Genomic DNA, 18,555 nt, shown 5'->3' with positions numbered 1-18,555 from the left:
CTGCTCCCATCAGTCACAGTGCAGTTGACATGCTGTGCGCCGCCTCTAACCTAGGGCAGCTCTGCAGGTTTATTTTCAAGGAGTGTTTATTTTCAAGTTAAGTGTGCAGTTATCAGAGCTGAGTTATGCATATGAATGCCTACCACCAGCTTCTTGCCCACTGGCCTGCATTAAGGAAGTGTGTTACCAGTGAGCCTGATTTCCTGTGGTCTGACAGGTTTCACTGTAGGATGACTGGTTTTCCATACTGCATCTTTGCCTTTTTTTCTGGAAACATGTAAAATAGTGCATGAATGGGTGCCACGTGTAGTGCTTACTGAACCAGATACAATTTGCATTGCCGTCAACTCTTCTAAGCTAGCAAATAAGGAAAGCATGCATAGCTTTTTGGGTTCTGCCACTCTTTCCTGGTAACTTTTTTGTAACTATTTGAATGCTTGATGTTGTAATGCCTCTTAAAGCTGCTAACAACAAAAACCATACGAGCTTTTATTGTAACATGCAGTACCCCTCTGAGCACCGGGCAGTGACAGCTACTGGCAGAGGGCCATGTCCCTCCTCCTGCACACATCCTGCTCAGCAGGCATGGTGCAGCTTACAGGAAGACATAGCAGAAATGGGATAAAGTGTCTGGATAAATTAAGTGGCCAAAACCTCCTGAGTGATGGCCGAGGGAAGCAGCGAGCAGGATTGTATTGCTAGTTCAGCCTGTTCTATTCAGCTGTCAGCTAGTGACCTGTTTTAGAAGACAAATGCTTACAGTTCACTTCCAGTAAATAACTGTTGTCATCCCCTAAAGTAAATACAGTTATGTTGAAAACTTCAGCATTGTCAGGCCTTGATGTTGAGGGACTAATGAGAACAACCAGAGCAGCATGTGTAATTCTTACACTGCCCAGCAGCTTATGAAACAAGTAAATAGATGACCTGGCATGAACTGTTTCCTGAGAGAGCCAGCGAAGATTCATTTCGCTTTATTATTGATGACCTCTTTTTTAAGTGCAATGGTTGCCTACAACTAAGATCTCTGGAGAAACACAGTGAACCAAAGAATCATTCAAACTGATGTATTTGTTTGCTGTCCCTAGGAAATGCATACTAGGATTTTAAATAAGTACCTAATGTTAAAAAAATGGTAATCACGAGATTTAATTATTTATACTTGAAACCAAGTTGCAGATGCTTTTGTCTGATAAAAAATACATGACCTCTGGAGGCTTCAGAGACTTAAAATCCAGATTGCATGTCTGAAGAAACGTTTCATGTTCTACTTAAGCACAATAAAACATGCAGTAATAAACCATCATTTTTAATTTTTTTTTAAAGAAAGCAAACAAACAAAAAACCCAAATGTCTGGTTGTAAGTTGAATACTGTTGATGTCCAGCAGAGATGGATGACCTTAGGATCAGGCTTTCATCTGTCAGGATTAGAAGAAATCAGGCCTTCCGAAGTTGCAGTCATCCCTGTTTTGCTGTTGCAGTTGCACTTCCAGCAACTCAGGGTGACTGAAGGACTTCTTGTGCTAAGCCTGGTTCCAGTAGACTCCAAGTGAGCAAGCACTCCCCCTAAATGCAGATCAGCCCTAAGCACTCAGCAATGCATTCAACATTTTTTTTTCTTTTCCTCCTGTATGCCCCCAAAATTGTCTTGGAAGGGTTCACTGGAATCAGTAGTTGACGTAGCATCACATGGTGAATGCTTCACACCCCAGTGCTCTGCACACTGTTGTTTTTTCTTTGCTGTAGCGTAGGTGGTTGGGAGATGGGATAGGGAGCCTTGCTGCTGTGCCTCGTCTTTCTGATACATCTGTACTGCTGCCCTATCAGGCTGTTCTCATGCACTTCAGTGCACGTGAGGTTTGTGGCAACAAGTGGTGCAGGAATGGAAAGCTCCATTCAAAACCAGGCCATATTATCACCACGTAGAAGTACAGTATGCATCCGTGGAGCTTTTGTCTGCATCTGCCTTTAGAGTAGTGAGGACAAATCAGAATATTAAAGCATTAAGTGCCAAAAACACATTGGTTTGCTGCCTACAGTCAACTCTTCCCAAGATGGAAATACGTTTAAGGCTTTCTGTACTGCTGTGTGGCCAGTCAGTTCACTGCAGTACAGCACTGACAACACAAGTATGTATAAACACTGGTTTGTATTAAAAAAGAAAAAAAAGAAAACTGTCCTGACAATACCTCATTGTTTGGAGCTATGCTTAAATTTGTACAGTGCACATAATTAAAACCACTGTTAGCCAAATACTGGTCAAATGCGTGTTAAGTTAGAAGCAACAAAAAAAGAAAAAAAAGAAAAAAAAAAAACGTAGTCTATTTTATTACTAGTTGAAAAGTTTCTGATTTGTTTCCTGTCAATAACTGCTATAGAGCATGTAAATGAAGATACGATACATGAATTGGAACATAATTAAAACAGAAATGAGATGAGAAACATGGAAGACAAAGTTCTATTAATACGTGCAAGATAGCATTTAAAACTTAATTGTAAGGAAATGCATTAGAACAAATCTCCAACTACAAGAAAGTATGATCTAGTAAAGCAGGACTTTCTGACCGCAGATGTGATTCTTTAGAAGTGTAAAAATTGCCACAACTTTTTTTAACATACACCATTACTTGCAATAGTGTATTTAGAAAAAGTGTCAGTCCCTGAGACAGCAGGCAATAACCTGAAATATATATATCTATACATATACATATGTATGTATGTATTTAAAGTTATTTTAGCCATAAATTCATAAAAATAGCATAACTGCAGCAATTGCTATCTCAAAGAGGAAAAAGCAAGTCATGAGCTTCCTACTAGAGCTGCTGGCAGGCTCTCAGCACCAGTTTAGCAGGTGAAGTTTACCCTGTATCCTCTAGTTTTCCAGCTGGACACAGAATACGTAGCTATTTTGATAGGATTTCCAGAAATCCATCTAATGCTCAGAATATGGAGGATAGCAGTAAGTAATGGAGCAGTGAGGTTATCTGTGTGTCTGCGCACACAGAAGAGAGCTTTAAGTGTGGTCCAGAGATGAAGAAACAGAATGCAGGACTACCTGTGAGGAAAAACTGGCCAAAGGATAGTCTACTGCTTCTAGTTGTAGCGCTGCTTTAGTTAAAGAATGGAACTGGGAGAGGGACAGAAAACAAGACACAGGTACCTTGGAAAAATGCAAGGGAAAACTGCTGTGCTATGGACAGCATAGGTGCCAAGTGAGTGAAATGAAGGACAATGGGAACATGCCAGACTGGAGGCCTGCAGCTTCTTACCACTGTGTAAGTGTCAAGTCATTGTAAAAGCAAAAGGCACAGAAATGGGAAGTCCTGAAATGTGTGAAGTCCCATCTGTCAATACTACCTGTCACTTTTCTGAAAAATGATCTACAAATTGAAATGCCAATCTCTGGAAAAGCAGTGTCCTTGGGTCAAAAGCAATCTTTCCTTAGATGCCAAACAATTGAAGTATTAACAATGGAAAACTCCAAGTACACAGATTTGTTGCTTGTTGGAAACCTGAGAAAGCTGCTCTGTGTGTCTGGCTTCTTCAGATTTTTTTTTTTTTAGTGTGTCCAAGTGTAGCTGGCCCAAGTGCAAATGGCATCTATGGAAGAACGAATGCTTCAGATCTCTGAAATGAGAAACAAAGATACTGAGATATTAGTGGTTCAGGAACTATAGTAAATGACAAATTTGCCTTGGGGGAGGGGGGAGAATTAAGCTCTCTTTTCAAAAGAGTGTGTAGTAGAAATGAGGCCAGCAAATGACTGCTTGTTTCTCTTAGGGCTCTGAGGTAACAGAAGCCCACTGTGGAAAAACACTTATCTTTCAAATCCCATTCAGACGATCATTACATACAGGTGTTTTTAGCAGAAGCAATGTGTACAAATTAACAAATAGATGTAATTATCCAAACTAACTAATAAATTCCTAATCTTACAAATCTGGATTAAAAAATATGAATTCTAGGCACTGCATCTAGCTATTTTATTAGGTAACTCCATGTGTGAAAAGCGTGAAGGTGAGGTGATACAGTTATTGTTTTTGATGGATGTAAAATTTGGTCTTGTCTCTACCCAAGATTACATAAATTATCTATTTCCCCTTTATCAAGGTGTTTCAAATTTATTAAACCATTTTCAGCAGTAGATACAGATCACATTTGTCTATGAGGAGAATGCTCTGGCTGTGCAAGGCAATACGCAGCCAGCTGTATGAGCTATCACCAGCCTCTAGGCACAACTGTTTCATGCTGTCATGCTGATCTCAGATGAGTTACATGGAAACTGACATTTCATCTAAAGTATAACTTCTTAACTTCTTAACTAGTGATTCCATGGTCCTACTCATAACTAGACCATAACATCCTTTGGATTGAGAGTATATGGATTACAGAAGGAGCCCACAAACCCACTGGTGCTTCCATACAACTCAGTGAGAAGGAGACAAAGTCTGGGGACAGCTGGCAAAATTTTCAGGGGGAAGCACTCTGCACATTTATACAGCTCATGCACGGTGAAGTTCAGATTCCAGCCTCATGCAGAATTAATGTGCAATAATGCCTCCCCAAGCTGAACTGGCCTGTAGTGCACAAAGCTCTCCAACAGTAACAGCTGCAGGGTTCCGTTAAGCCCTTTGGTACTGAGTTCTGTGTTTTTTCTTGTGAAGACAGCTAAAACTCCAGTAATTTTTCAGCCTATTTTTCTTGGGTGTGTATTTTTCTTGTCAGTGCAATTTTGTGGCTAGTGTTTCAGAGCTGTTTTCATGTGTGCTGCTAAGATGGATGTTCCGTGTATCTCTTTGATAATGTCTCAGAGAATCCATGCATCTACTGTTAAAACTAAATCCTAATATTTGTAGAAAAGATGGCCAGGAGTTTGCAATTAAACTATCTCATTTCTATGCCAGAACTGCAAAGGTCTTGGTGAAAGCAGACTCTTCATCCTAGCTCCCCATCCTGTTCAGCATCTCAAAAGATTCTTGTCTGGTTTCCATTCTTGCTACAGATTTCTGCTGTTGTTCCTCTTCAGACTAATAGGCTTTAATGCTTTGTACTTTACTTTTTGACTGAATGAGTTTAGAGATTTAAGGGCAATTTGCTTTTCATATAAAGTGTTAATACCAGCAGAATGTGTTTTGAAAGTCTCAGTGTAAGGCCTTGAGCTGCTTTTTCATAGCAGGTAGTATCTTGAGAGGACTTCATCTGGAAGTTCACTCAAACACACGATATTACAGGCTTGGCCAGAGTACCGAGGCTTGCCAGGAAAATTAAGCAACTCCTTCAGGAGATCCTCTGAAGGTGATTTGGAGATCTGTGATTTGAGATTTGGGAGACAGAGCCAGAGCAATGCTGGCCTGTGCTGACTGAGCAGTGCTATTTTAAAGGCAGATGTTAGAACGTACTGCTTCTTGGACTACAAGCCTGCAATTTAGGTTTACTTCTCAAATTGTTCATCATAGCTATGACACCAGGAAGATGCTCAGTTTGATTCTCACAATTCCTGTATTTATCCTTATGTCCACGTATCAAATAGTGTCCATCTTTGGGCTGAATCTGCCATAAACAAAAAAACTCTGCAACTAGGGAGGAAAGAGAAATCACATTATCTGCATAGGTACTGAAGGGCTCCCATGAGGTCTATGTTGTATTTTGGATTTATCAGCCCTAGCAGTTCCCTGGCTAACGATTAAGAATTCAGTACTCCTCACAGATTGGGTGCCATACATTGCAGAATTTTCCTTGGGGAGGGGGGGGGAGGGAAGGGGAAGACATTTAGAGGAAGAAATATATTATTATTTTCCTAATTGGCTTAGTCAGCAATGAGAAAAAGGAGTGGTTAAGCCAGAAGGAAGCCCTTGTCACTTCCTATCTGTGACACACACATTGGGTCTCTGGCAAAGTTAGGCACTGCTGTCAACTTTTGAACTCCGTGTTTACAAATGCAGGGAACTCCTACTGTTATTATAGTGTAGCATCTGCTTTTGCAGCAGTCTGAAGACAACTCATTTATCTGTGAAGTTTGGAATGATGCAGGGAAACTCGCTGCTATTTTTACAAATTATGCCACTGTGGGCAGTGTGTTCTTGTGTGCTACATCCCTCTGTCTTATGGCACAGAGCCAATACTCACCTTGTACTTATTGCCTTTACTCTGACTTGGCACCTGGTTTCTGAACTCCAAAGGCAGTGATGAAAATGTTCACAACAACTATAATGAATACTAGTCCAGTTGCGAGGTTGTTGAGGAAATCCAGCTTACCATGTTTTGCAGGGTTGTTAAGGTCATATTTTACTTCAAAGAGAAAGGAGAAAGAGAGATTTAAGCATATGAATATTTAAAAATTCAGAATAAAAGTCTTCATTATTCATGTAGTTAAAGAATTTCTTACATGGAGCTATTTGCAGCACTCATACTTAAAAGGGAAGGACGATTTTGCACTGTCAGTAAAAGAGCTAAGGAGAAGATCTTTAATCACAGGGTTCCTAATAGCCTCCAGTAATTAGCATCTAATCTCTGTGGATGCACAAAGGCATGCACAACATTACAAGGAACCTTCTGAGTTCTTGATCTCCTAAAGTCTGCAACAAAACTAGATTTCAAACCTTTAAAAATAATTTCAGTTATGAAGCTCGAAGCCTTGACAGGATGGGATGAAAGTATATTTCCTACAGCTCCAGGCCCTTCCCAGACAGCCCTCCCTCCTTACAAGTGCTGGATGTCTTTGTACTGGTGCCCTTCCCCAGCTGTACAGCTTTCCCCCTTCCAGTTCTTGCACTGACTCTTCAGAAAGCAATATCTATTAAACAGAGGAAGGTTTCAGAACGGTGTAGCTGCAGTTCTTGTTGTAGGCAGCACCAGCTGTGTAAATGCTTTGCTCTGCTTCTTGCAGTTCTTTGGTTAAACTGCTAATAGAAGACAGGGAAGACCACACAAGGCAGATACTATTAATTTAGCTTAAGCTTTGATTCCAGACCTTATGAAAACGCAGAGATAAGCTACACTGTACTGATAACAGTCTTGATAGACTAAAATGTACTTGTTTAAGGCAAAGAAGAATGGGGGGGCTTGGCTGTCTTCATGTGAAAAGCCAAGATTTTTCTCTGTTCTCCTGCAGGGAAAAGCTTATACCTGATAGGTTCTTTCAGCAACATAAATAAAACTGATTTTTTTTCTTAAATGATAGGTGCATGCATACACTTGCAGCTCTGCTGTGTGAAGTAGACTTTATTTTTAATATAATGTCCCTGTCAACACTGTGGAACTTAATCATAGAACCAGGGCTTGCTCACTCTGTGAATCAGGTAAGTAAAATGGTGGTAAACACATCCAAGATGCCAAAGTATTAAAAGCCAGATTCTCTTTGTGTCTCCAATTAGGATGTCTAAAGCTGTTTTGGTCTGAAGGAATTCTGGGCACCTGTTCAAGTCTTGTTCGCTGATGCTGTACAGTTGGGCAGGGTGGTCAAAGCACTGACAAACAGTGTGGGGGGACAACTTCAACAGCTTAAGCTACTGCACACCTGTGTTGACATGGAATAACTTAAGCTCAGCAATATTTAAACCTGAAAATGATTTTCTATGTGATAGTAAGGCATTTGGAGCTATGTGGAGATTTGCATCCTAATAGTGCCACTAAAGAATCCGGTGCTTTCATGTGAATGAAGCAGAATAAATGAAATGGAACATTAATCCTTAAGTATGTAGGAAAGACATTTCAGACAGCTGGCTGGCTTTAAAACTAATAAAAAGGCACTAATGGCCCAACGTGTTTTGTGAGTTAGAAGAAATCATGCTTGAAGGAGAATTGCCACTTTCAGAGCTGTCCCTATGTCCAAAATGAGGACAACAGAAAACGCAACTTAGTAGTTGAGGTGGGGCTCTAAATTTTGAAGCAGGATTGCAGCAATCCTTTTTTTTTTTTTTTTTTTTTTTTGCTAATTTTGTCAAAGAAATTACTGAGGAGGAAGCCAGTTTGGAAATGCCTGGCAGAAATGATAAATGAGTCCTTAAGCAGGCTTTTAGGCTGTAAACAACTAACACAACCACCAGGGAGATGCCTTCAACCAAGATACAGATAAGTGGTTGTTGCTGTTCTTGCTCATTTTTCTGTGACTCTCGCCACACTCCCCAGTACCACGAGCTTACTTTTTCCAGTCCCTTTCTGGAATCTCCCCTGTGCCAGGACCTGGATTTTGCCCTTGTGCCAACTCTGCCAAATGCAGAGACAGATGTTCTCAGTCTCTTTCGTAAGAATAAAAAAGCTATGTCAGCTGCACATCAATATTACAAGCCAGATGTATCCTCATTTCCTGAAAACTTCCTCCTTGATCACAAAGCTGTTCAGTTGTGAAACTGGAACACTGACAGTGCATCAGAATGCCCAAGGTAGCTTATATAGCTTAGTAAATGCTCTGTGTGAATACTGACTATCACTTTGTAGTAGGTTAAGGAAGCTGCTCAGACTGTATGCTGATATTATGTCATGGTTTTGACTAATGTCATGGAATGCTTTTAGGGTAAAATCTTGCTCCTACCTAGGAAAGAAAACTTATCTTTTTAGCTTTAATTTCAGTTTAACATGGGTTTGAAAAATCAGCAATAAGTACATTTCTATGATTCCTTCCCTAGAAATTTAAAATGCTTTGAATAATTCCTTAAATTTAAAAACAAGAATTTTTAACGTGTTATCAAAGCTTTGACTTGATTGCAGAAATACAAGCGAGCCAATGATGATAATATAAAACACCAGTGTGAAGACAGACAATCCAATCTTCATTTCTGTTCCAGAGTTCTATATTCACAATATATTCTTATAATATCACTTATGATATGACTGATATGGAGTAAATATATCTTGGTCATAAGATTAAGTAACAAGTCTTGCCAAAAACAGTATTATGAAACTGGGCAGACTGCGTGATCATATCTGACCTACTAATGTTTCTTTTATGGTATTTCATCAGTTTCCTTCCTCCTTTAGACTTTCTGAAAAGAGGAATATTCATGCTCTTCACAAATGAATATGAGGATCTTAATCAAAATGAAGATTCCCCATAAAGCTGCCCTTATTCCTTTTGTAGTAACATTTCTATGGTCTTAAAGAAAAATGTAATCAATTTCGATATCAAGGCATTCAAACACAACAATTTTTAAAAATAAATGGAGTGTCTGTATACTCAGGTTGCATTCCATAAGGAAAAATACACATCAGTGGTTCTTGCAGTTGCTACGTACCAAGGAATATCAGGAGTACTCCCACCATAACTTGCATTGTGAGTGACAGGCTGATAAGAACAATAAGGGGCATGTAGAATGAAAAAGAAGGTCCTTGCTCAATCACAGCTTTCAGCTGCGATGCATTGGCCATCAGCAGTGCAATGTCCAGCATGCTCTCTGCAGCGCTCTTCTTGTTTGCGTAGTGGTTGATATTCATAGGTCCATTTCTCTGAAACCACTGTGATGGTCTGTACTAAAAGTGGGAGAAGAAAAAAGATTATTTGTGTCTATTTTAGTTAGTGTAGAGAGTCAGAGATGACTTAGCCCATCAACTGATTTCTGTAGGTATACTGATAAAGTAACAGTAGTACTAAGACTCTACGTGCCTCTCCTTCACTGCTACCACTGCCCTCCATCTGATGGCAGAACTGTAGTGATTGTACTAGACTTGGGCAGATAAACTTTGTCCATCTTGACGGATCACTCTAATCATTGTTTCTACCATGAGGAAAGTAAGGACTGGAAAATCTGCAATGCTTGCACTGAGAAAGGCTTTGGAACTCCCAAAGACACACTTAAAACCACAAATATTTATTAAATTCACACTCAGTGGACATGGCAGATCTGCCTAGTTCTTCATTAGTCTTAAGTCTCATTTTGAGGTTTTACGTGGGAGTTGCTCACTATGTGAGCTTTGCTTGACCTCTTTTCCTGCTGTTTGTCACTCTGCCATACCACCATCCAGGTCCTTACACAGACAACAGTTTCTGCTGAAATATCGTATGACTCGTGGTTGCCAAGCACTGCCCAATTGCAAGGGTAGCTTTTTTTCCATTTTCCCATCAGCAGAGGTCTTTGAATTCCTGGGCAAACAAATAGGAAAAAACAGCCTACTGCAGGGCAAAACCAGAGCTGGTTAATCTGGAGAGATGGATAAAATGAGCATTTCCTGATGACGATTCAGGTGACCTAACCTGGAATTTGGCCGTGTGTCTGCAGTGGTTCCTAATTCCTCATGGGGTAGATGCAGCGTATGTAACTAGGCTAGGTGTGGAAGACTAACCATTAGATGAAGGAAGGAAGGTGAGGTGCTGCTCTTCTGCAGTCTCCAGACAGGTTAGGATTTCAGTCTTGTGGATCTTACTTGTAAACTTTATAAAAATAATATTCAAATATCAGTATTTTGGCTGACTGCTTCAAACCTGCTTCTGAGAGATGTTTTTGCTGCACAAGTATGTCGTGCTTGCCAGAAAATACTGTGAGGGAAATTTCTTTTTAAAGAGAAATGCAGAAAACGCCCTCAGATCGCTCTCTTTAGCGGCTCTAATAACCATCAAATTTCCAACTCCAGAGCCAAGTTTGCCACTGACCAGACTTAAAAACATTTTATTAATAGGATAGATATTGATACATAGAGCAAATACATTCCCAGTTTTTCCAGGGCATTCAAATGCCCAACTTGACCTATTTTCACCAGACATGCTGTAACCAACCACAGTCTAAATATTTTACTGAGAGAAAAATGTCATGGGGCAGCAGCAGACTTCTTTCTGCAGAGGGAATTAAACCGCGTAACCATAGCTTCATGCAGATGGCTTGTTTACTCTTCCATTGCTCAGAGAAGAGAATGGCTCTGAAATTGATACCAGCTTCAGTGGGGAAGCTAGATACGAGTTTGCTTTTGTCTGTGTTCTGCAGCCTAAAAATGAAATTTATGTGACTCGGGTCTGTGCCTCAGTTCATTACCTTTCCTCTTCCCAAGCAGTCTCCTCTTTCCACTCCCAGCTCCACTAAGCTGCTCTAGCATTGGGATATTTAGAGTTAGTGTTTGCTCCTAGTGCAGCCCTGCCACAAGCTTGACAACAGGTGTGAATGCTCATTTCCTTACCTAGAGCAGCATGAAGGATACACTGGCAGTACTCACTAAAAAAAATCCAGACTATGATTTTTCACTATTAATTGCACAGAAAAAAAGGATAAAAAGGATCAACGCACTTTATTCTTGCCTTACACAATATGTAAGACAGGGTGGGGAATTACATGTGGAACAGCAAAACTTGACTTCTGGGTATGAGTTTAAAAAAGAAACTCTTCTCAGCAAACATCAGAGTTTTGTAGTGACTTCCTGATAGATGAAATTATATTTTCTGATATCTAGTAGCTAATTAACTATTTCCTGACCAAAACCAAACAACCAAACCTAAATTATTCCTTGAGTTCACAAGGCTTCGATATATAACACAGGCAAAGACTGCTTGAGTAGCTATGCTCCCGTCTTAATCCTGATGGAAGGAGGCTGCAGCAGGAGCTGTACATAGTGTACTGATGACAGCTTTCACTCTATGTAGGAATGTGATCATAAGCTTGAAGTGACTACTTTAAAAAAAAAAAAATTATATTGAAGAATAAACAATCCGGACTACATCTTTCTTTTAGTTACCTCTATGAGATACGGGGCTCTTCCTATGTCAGTCAGCAGTCAGCAGAATACAATCTCTTTTCCAGGGCAAGTACAGAACTTTGCAGTCTGCTAATCCCGTTTCTGCATGGCCAGCCAGCACACAGCAGCCAATGGCATTTGAATTGCTATGGAAGCAAAAGCTGAGTCACCTCTGGACTCTGATAAGCACAGAAGACTTTAGCAAAGAAGCAAAACCTTGTGCTTCTAGCATCCTAAGTCAGCTGTTTACCAGGTGTGAGTCTAACGGAAGGCATTTTACTCTGTGAGGAGGCTTCCAGCCAGCACTGCCAGCAGACCAGACACAGTTGGAGCTGGGCACAGGGAGGGCAGAGGCCCCACATCTGTGGCACAGAGTGTCCTCAGCTGTGCCTCGTGCTGGGAAGAACGGTGTGCAATCATGGAAGCCCCAGAAATGGTTGTTTCCCTTTTCTTAAGAAATGGAGCCTCCTGTCTCGTGATGGAAAACCATAAAACCAAAAGAATGCAAATTAGCATGGAGTCAGGGAAGAACTTGAAGGCAACTGCCCAAAGGATCAAAACAAATGCAGGCAGTACTCTGGAAGCAGTTTTTAACAACAGACAATGTGTTGCACGGCAATATATAGACAGGCAATGAAAGGAGAGCTGCTGCCTTAACCTCTGGTTAATGATAGTCCTGCATGACAGAAATTACATGGGGATGCTGTTATGTGGCTTTGTGGTTTCAGGGAGATGCCAAATGGCTGCACTGAGTGGCAGTTACCGTGCTATTGTCACCTGCTGGGATGCAAGGGAGAGTGAAACCACTGGAGATTCCCTGTGAGACGTGCAGGTGCCACTTGGCAGGACAGGAGGTGTGCTTGGCAAGGGGAGTCCTTCACTTGTTTTTGTTGTGATATAATCACAACAACTGCCTGGTACAGATGAACCGATCAGTGTGCTTTGTGTTGCCTAACGAGTCCAAGGAAAGGCAGCACACAGACACAGGTGCATGCACAAGGGCTGCATGCAGCTGCTCTGTCTCTGGGCAGCAGCACTCAGTGCCCACAGGGCAGTCAGCTCCCTGGGGTAATGCAGGATGCTGCACCAGAAGCTGATGCTTTCTGCTTCCACAAAAATAAACCTTGTGTTTACTTCTTCACACTGGGAACTGAGTTTTACAATACGTCATCTTACTGACAACTCTATGAGTACAGGCTTTGCCTCTGCTTTGCTTCACTAGTTGTCTTAATGGCACACCCGGAATAACTGAGTCCCCCTGAAATACAGAAAGGATTTATTCACTACACTTATTTAAAAATAAACACGGCACTGAGGTAGATATCCTTAAATGCTGAATTGAACCAGTTCTAAGGCAAACCTGGTGACTTAACAGGAAGGAAACAGTGCTGAAAATGGAAACCCTTGAGAACAAATCATAAAGTATCTTTGTTAAATACAGTGACCAGTTTAGAAGCATGAATCCTTACTATTAAGGCTTCATGTGACAAAGTTTATATGGCTGCTTGCTGAACAGGGTATTTATCAGGCACTAGTGACTGCTGAAGTAGTCCAATTAGTCTGCTGGAAGTCTGAGAAAGAGGAAAAGCAGGAGCAGTTTGGTGTCTTGTCCAGCTTGAGTTGCCCAGAATGTCAGTCTGCCAGGAGAAGGCAGGTGGAGTTTTTCACATACCAGTCATCTGGGACTTGTGGAGGAGAAGAACAGTAGTGAAAACTAAGAATATTTTAAAGCTTAGTTATGTTTGTTTCTGTCACTGCCCTATGAATGTGGGAGGAAAGATAAAATGTGAGCGTAAATCTTGAGAATTCATCTCTCTCCTTTTGGGATATACCCAGGTACTTCACTTAGCTTCTTAATTTTTTTCCCATCACATGCATATTTTCTTAAAGGGATTATGTTAAGAAAGTCTTACAAATTAACACATATGAGAAAAATATTGCCTGAACTGATAGGACCTTGAAATTTCCAAGCTAAGACTGAGATCTGGTATGAACGTTGACATTTGTGTGACTGTTCTTGTGAATGAAATTAGCAAGTACTTGCAGTAGCACTGGACTGGTTACTTTTTTTTTATTTAAAAACCTAGAAAACCAATGTTGCAGTTAGCCAGGCAAACATTCAATTTCCTACATGCATAGCATAAGTCAGAGGTATGGCCTTGATTAGCAATTGTCACGGCAGCTGCCTCACAGCATCTGGGACTGCAGGACCCAGAGCTCTGTGTGATGTGCATGTCAGGCCCAGTGCCCTACCTGGTCTGTAAAACATACAAATGCTCAGTTTGGTGTGAGTACAGGCATTCACAGTATTGTAATTTTAAATCATTTTGCAGTAGAAAGTGCTTATTAAACACAGTAGGCCCGTGGTTTTGTCCAGGATGATTAGGCAGATAGCAGTGATTATTGCTGATATATTCAGAATAAGGTTTCTAAGACCTGTGCTTCTGATTAGTGACGCCTGCTTTTACCTTTGAGCACATTTGCTCTGAAACAATCTTCAAAATCCTTGGCTTGCTCTATTTCTGTATGCAGTCCTCTTCCTACTTTAGTTAGTGATTACTGCAATTGTAGGGCAGTTTTTACGCACTTAGAAGCCAAGCGGCCTTGCTTTAAAATGAGATGGGATGAACTTTTGGTCTGGTTGTTGGCCAGTAGAACCTCTGGGTTTGTAACATCACAGAGTGAGTTTCCTGAAATCCTTGTGTTTAGGGATAGTCCCTATTTTCAAATGATGGAAAGTTGCTAAGTAATAACAAGGCTGTGCAAATATAAGGCTGAGTCACGGAGATCTCACAATCAATGGTTCTTTGCTGTGTTTTGAAATAGTCTTTCTAATTAAAAATAAGCTGAAAACATCCAGCACAAAATTCCACTTATATCAAAGAAGGGTCAGACATAAAAGAAATTACATAGAACTGAAACAAAACACAATTTCAGAGCTTTTAAATTTATTCTTTCTAAGACTAACCCTGACATTGTAGAATTGAACCACTGACTTTATACAGTTATTTAATGGTGCTGATGGATGTAGAATTTCTGTCCAAATGTCTGTCATCTACGTAGTAGAAATGGAATGGGTCAGTATATGGCCACTGCCACTGAAATCAGACTTCCCCTCTGTGTCAAATAATTTTCTGATATACAAAAAAATAGGGAAAAATATTCTACAAAAAATAAAAAATAAAAAAAATCTCCCAAGGCAAACATTTTTAGTTGTGCCAGTCATACAGTGGAATATTAGATCCTGTGTACACCTCCTTGGGAAGATGTGATTTCTTCCCCCCCCCCCCGCAAAACATTAGACCACTTGTTCAACTTAGCACTGACTCATAAAAAAAATCCCTAAATCTGGCGCTGAATCATCAGTGACATTTCCTGTAGGAATTCCTGCAGGAATTTGGGGGAGATCTGTCTGTTCAAGTACCAACCTAACACAGCACTACTTAGCTTAGGAGGCTGCTGCAGTCACGTCTGGAGGCAGTGTGGTTGCAGGTAATCTAGAAAATATATATTAAAAACCAAAACAAACAAAGCAACTCTTCAGCCTGTGTTCAATATCCTGGCACCTTTAAAAGCTTGTACTGAATAAGAGCAACATTGTATATGGAAACAGAAAATGAAAATACAACTATGTTTAAAAAAAAAAAAGCTAACAAGTGGTAGCTGTTTTAATTCTTGAGTTTTAAAACCTTGCACGAATAGAAGGGAACGGTACAGACATGTTAGCTCAGGGCAGAGCACTGTTTTCCTATAGCTGTGATGGCATCAGTAATCAGCACACCTGATGACTTCAAAGTGAAGTTATAAATGAGACTTGTCTGTAGAGCAATTGGAACAGAAGCTGCTCCTCACCACTAGGCAGCAGGTTGCCTGTCATGTGTTGCCAAGGCACTGCTTGTTTGTCCCACCTACTTGTGATTCTAGCATCACTACGGGAGATTAGATTGGAAGTACACCATACCTTTTTGGAATATGCCATTCCATTCCATGTGCAGGATAATTATTACAAGTTCTTACAAATTTGAAATTTGTTACTTGTGCAACAATGCCAAAAAAATTGACATGTCCCCAAGTAACTTAGGAATCAATGTACAAACTTGAATACGTTTTTAGCAACAATGTGATTATTACAGAAACCAAATATTCCACAGCTGTTCTCTTCAACCATCCAATAGTTGTTCATTTTTTTTTCACAGACCCTTAACTATTTCCACTGGCATTCCTTGCCATCATGAGAAGCCCAAACTGTGCTAGTTTTCACAGCAAAGCAGCTGCTGGACTGTTTCGATACGGGGCATGAACAAAGGAAGCAAACACGGGAACATGAAAAAACAGTTACTGTTGGCATCGAACAGATCCTTTGCACAAAGGGCAAGCACAGCTTCCAACTGTAATTATTGCCATTAGTCAGTGAGGTGTGCCAGGCCAGCACTGGAAGAAATGCCCAGCTTCTTTTTAAAAGAGTGACAGTTGGTGAATAATATTATTCAAGTTAATGACCAAGTTAAAATAAATCAAATTTAGAGTGAATGCAACCACAGAACCAACAGAATGGCAGTGGACTCAACATAATAAAATAGAATTACTGTGCTTCTACCCTGCTTTGAAGGTAACTAAGCCATTTTTTCTTTGAAGGTACCTGCATTTTGTATCAGCTAGCATAAGAGAAATTCATTAAGAGAGTGATGTGCAAGAGAATGCATTTCGAAGGCAGGGCAGATGCTAGGATGGGCAGTAAGAACTTCAGGGCTGCCAGAGATATCAGCAAGCTCTCCTCACAGCAGGCACGTAAACACCTCTAGCTCCAGTCCCTGCACGTTGAGGCCCTGTGGGTTTGTGTGAATGCTGGACTTGATCATATTCTTAAGGTATCTACTCTTCAAAACTTGTTTTTTAAGAAATCTGTCGCCTGTTTCATCTTGTGTGTATAATTTTTTAATGTATATTTTAGAAAATGAAACAATGTTTGGGAAGTTCTCTGAAGTGTTAAATAGAGCGCATGCATAATACAGTATGAAGTCTCTCTGCTTATTCTTTTGCTTACACAGCTTTTATGGGAAAACAACAATGAAACAATAATTGCATGCAACTGGAAATGAAGCAAAACAGGAAAGTCATAAAAAATTCTTAGAACAGACCAAGAAAAAAAAAATCCCCATTACATGTACTTGTGATGCAATCATGAGTCTGGGTGTTAAAAAATAAATGCAAATTCTGAGAATTTAGTGGCTTAAAGGCCAGCAGTTTGATTTGCTCATTCCAGCCTTGTTTCTCTGTAGATACTTTCCAGGATTTATTAAAACCAGATTGGTTTTTATTTTTCTGGTCTGTTGTCCATGCCAAGGGCTCCAGGAAGGGAAGGCACGGCCTTGCAACCACCTGTGACCAACCAGCAATGTGGGTAGTGGTTTGCTGCAGCTGTTCCTGTGTGGCAGTCCTTGTGAGAATGAGAGAAGCTTTTCAGAGTTTGGTCACTTTCAAAACAACATGAAAGATGCTCTTTTAGCCGCTTGGCATTTTAGAAAAGCAGCATGCTTGGAAAACATCCTTTATATGTAAACATAATATGGGATGAAATGCTTTCCAGTGCACATCTCTAGGCATGTTTTGACTACATGGAGCAGTGAAAAGCTGTGTTTTCCCTTGTTTGTATGTGATGACTACATGCAAACGTGCAGCCCCAGACTTCAGGGCAGCTCAGCTCCTGCAGGAAAACCCTCCCAGTCAGAAATCATACGAGCACAGAATAGCGTAGGTTGGAAGGGACTTAAAGATCATTCAGCCCCAACCCCTGCCGTGGGCTGGCCGCCCCCAGCAGCTCAGGCTGCCAGGGCCCATCCCACCTGGCCTCGGGCACCTCCAGGGATGGGGAACCCGCAGCTCTGGGCAGCCTGTGCTCAGCATCCCCCCACCCTATGAGTGGGAAATTTCCCCCTAACATCTCACCTAGATCTCCCCTCTTTTAGTTCAAAGCCATCCCCTCTTGCCCTATCAAAATTCCTATCAGAAATCTGTCTCCGTACCGAGATTTTAGGTGAGGAGGACATCTGATGGCTGGGCGCTGGCCCACGCAGGAGCTCTGCAGCCACCACGCCAGGCCTGAAAAAGATCTTCCAGTCTTTCCCCGGCCCGTCTTTGATCCAAGACAAAACGAGAGGCGCGCGCAGCACCCCGCAAAAAGGGGAGCGCCGGCAGCACTGCGTTCCGCGGTGACAGCCCCGGGGCACCCGCTGCGCGCCGAGCCCAGGGCAGCCCGCCCGCCCCAGCCCCGCGCCGCGGGCCCTACCCGCTCCACCACCGCTGGCTCCGCTCCTTCCGCCCGCCCGTTCAGCTCGTGGCTCTCGCCGCTGGAGTCCATCTCGGCTCCCCGAGCGAAGCAGGAGAGGCCTCGGCGGCTGCTGCCGGCAGCCTCCGGGAACCCCTTTTGTATCGGCTCCCCCCTCTGGCCGCGGTTAAGAGAGAAAGTTTCCGGCAGCGGAGAGGAGGGAGGGCCTGCACCGCGCGCACACCGCCCCGGGGCTGGGCCGAGCCGAGCCGGCTGGGCTCTGTGCGCGGCGCTGCGGGACGCCGTTGGCGCTGTGTGGGACTGAGAGAGGTTCTTTCTGCTGAGCTCTTCGGTAGGCAGTAGGGCTGGCAGCTGGCTGCTCGTCTGCGCTGAAAATGCTCTCCAGAGGTCTGTGCCGGAGTCTGGTGTACAATGTACCCCTCAGGTTAACGCCTTCAGAGTCGTCTGTGTTACAAACTGTTCTTCTCGCTGGGTTTAGTTCAGGCCCTGAATAGTGCTGAAACATACTTTACAGAACGTAAATAAACACGTACCGAAAACAAAGTATAGACCCCGCTTCTGCTAGGCCATACTCGTAAAGAGGTAATGTGGAAGCGTTACTTTCTGCTCCTCAATC

The 18,555-nt window shown here is 41.8% G+C and overlaps 1 protein-coding gene across 1 annotated transcript; it reads right to left on the bottom strand.

Moving 5' to 3' along the window:
- Positions 1 to 1,288: 1,288 nt before the first annotated feature.
- On the bottom strand, positions 1,289 to 18,142 carry NINJ1 (ninjurin 1). Its single transcript, XM_010718639.4, has 4 exons — positions 17,940 to 18,142; positions 9,232 to 9,466; positions 6,128 to 6,289; positions 1,289 to 3,628 (listed from the first exon to the last, which is right to left on the bottom strand). Exons 1-3 carry the CDS (start codon positions 18,009 to 18,011, stop codon positions 6,144 to 6,146), a joined length of 453 nt encoding a protein of 150 aa, XP_010716941.2. The 5' UTR covers positions 18,012 to 18,142; the 3' UTR covers positions 1,289 to 3,628; positions 6,128 to 6,143.
- Positions 18,143 to 18,555: the final 413 nt, after the last annotated feature.

This window comes from Meleagris gallopavo, chromosome 14 (genome assembly GCF_905368555.1).
Source record: "Meleagris gallopavo chromosome 14, MGAL_WU_HG_1.1, whole genome shotgun sequence".
In the NCBI taxonomy this organism is placed as follows: domain Eukaryota; kingdom Metazoa; phylum Chordata; class Aves; order Galliformes; family Phasianidae; genus Meleagris; species Meleagris gallopavo.
The sequence above is the reverse complement of the archived record's forward strand: the minus strand, read 5'-3'. Positions and strand labels throughout refer to the sequence as shown.

Excerpts from the sequence above, each read along its gene's own strand:
- NINJ1 (XM_010718639.4), bottom strand. The coding sequence starts at position 18,011 with ATGGACTCCAGCGGCGAGAGCCACGAGCTGAACGGGCGGGCGGAAGGA. Across the intron at positions 9,467-17,939 it reads AGCCAGCGGTGGTGGAGCGG|TACAGACCATCACAGTGGTT; the intron begins GTAGGGCCCGCG and ends TCCCACTTTTAG. Across the intron at positions 6,290-9,231 it reads AGTACTCCTGATATTCCTTG|TAAAATATGACCTTAACAAC; the intron begins GTACGTAGCAAC and ends TTCTCTTTGAAG.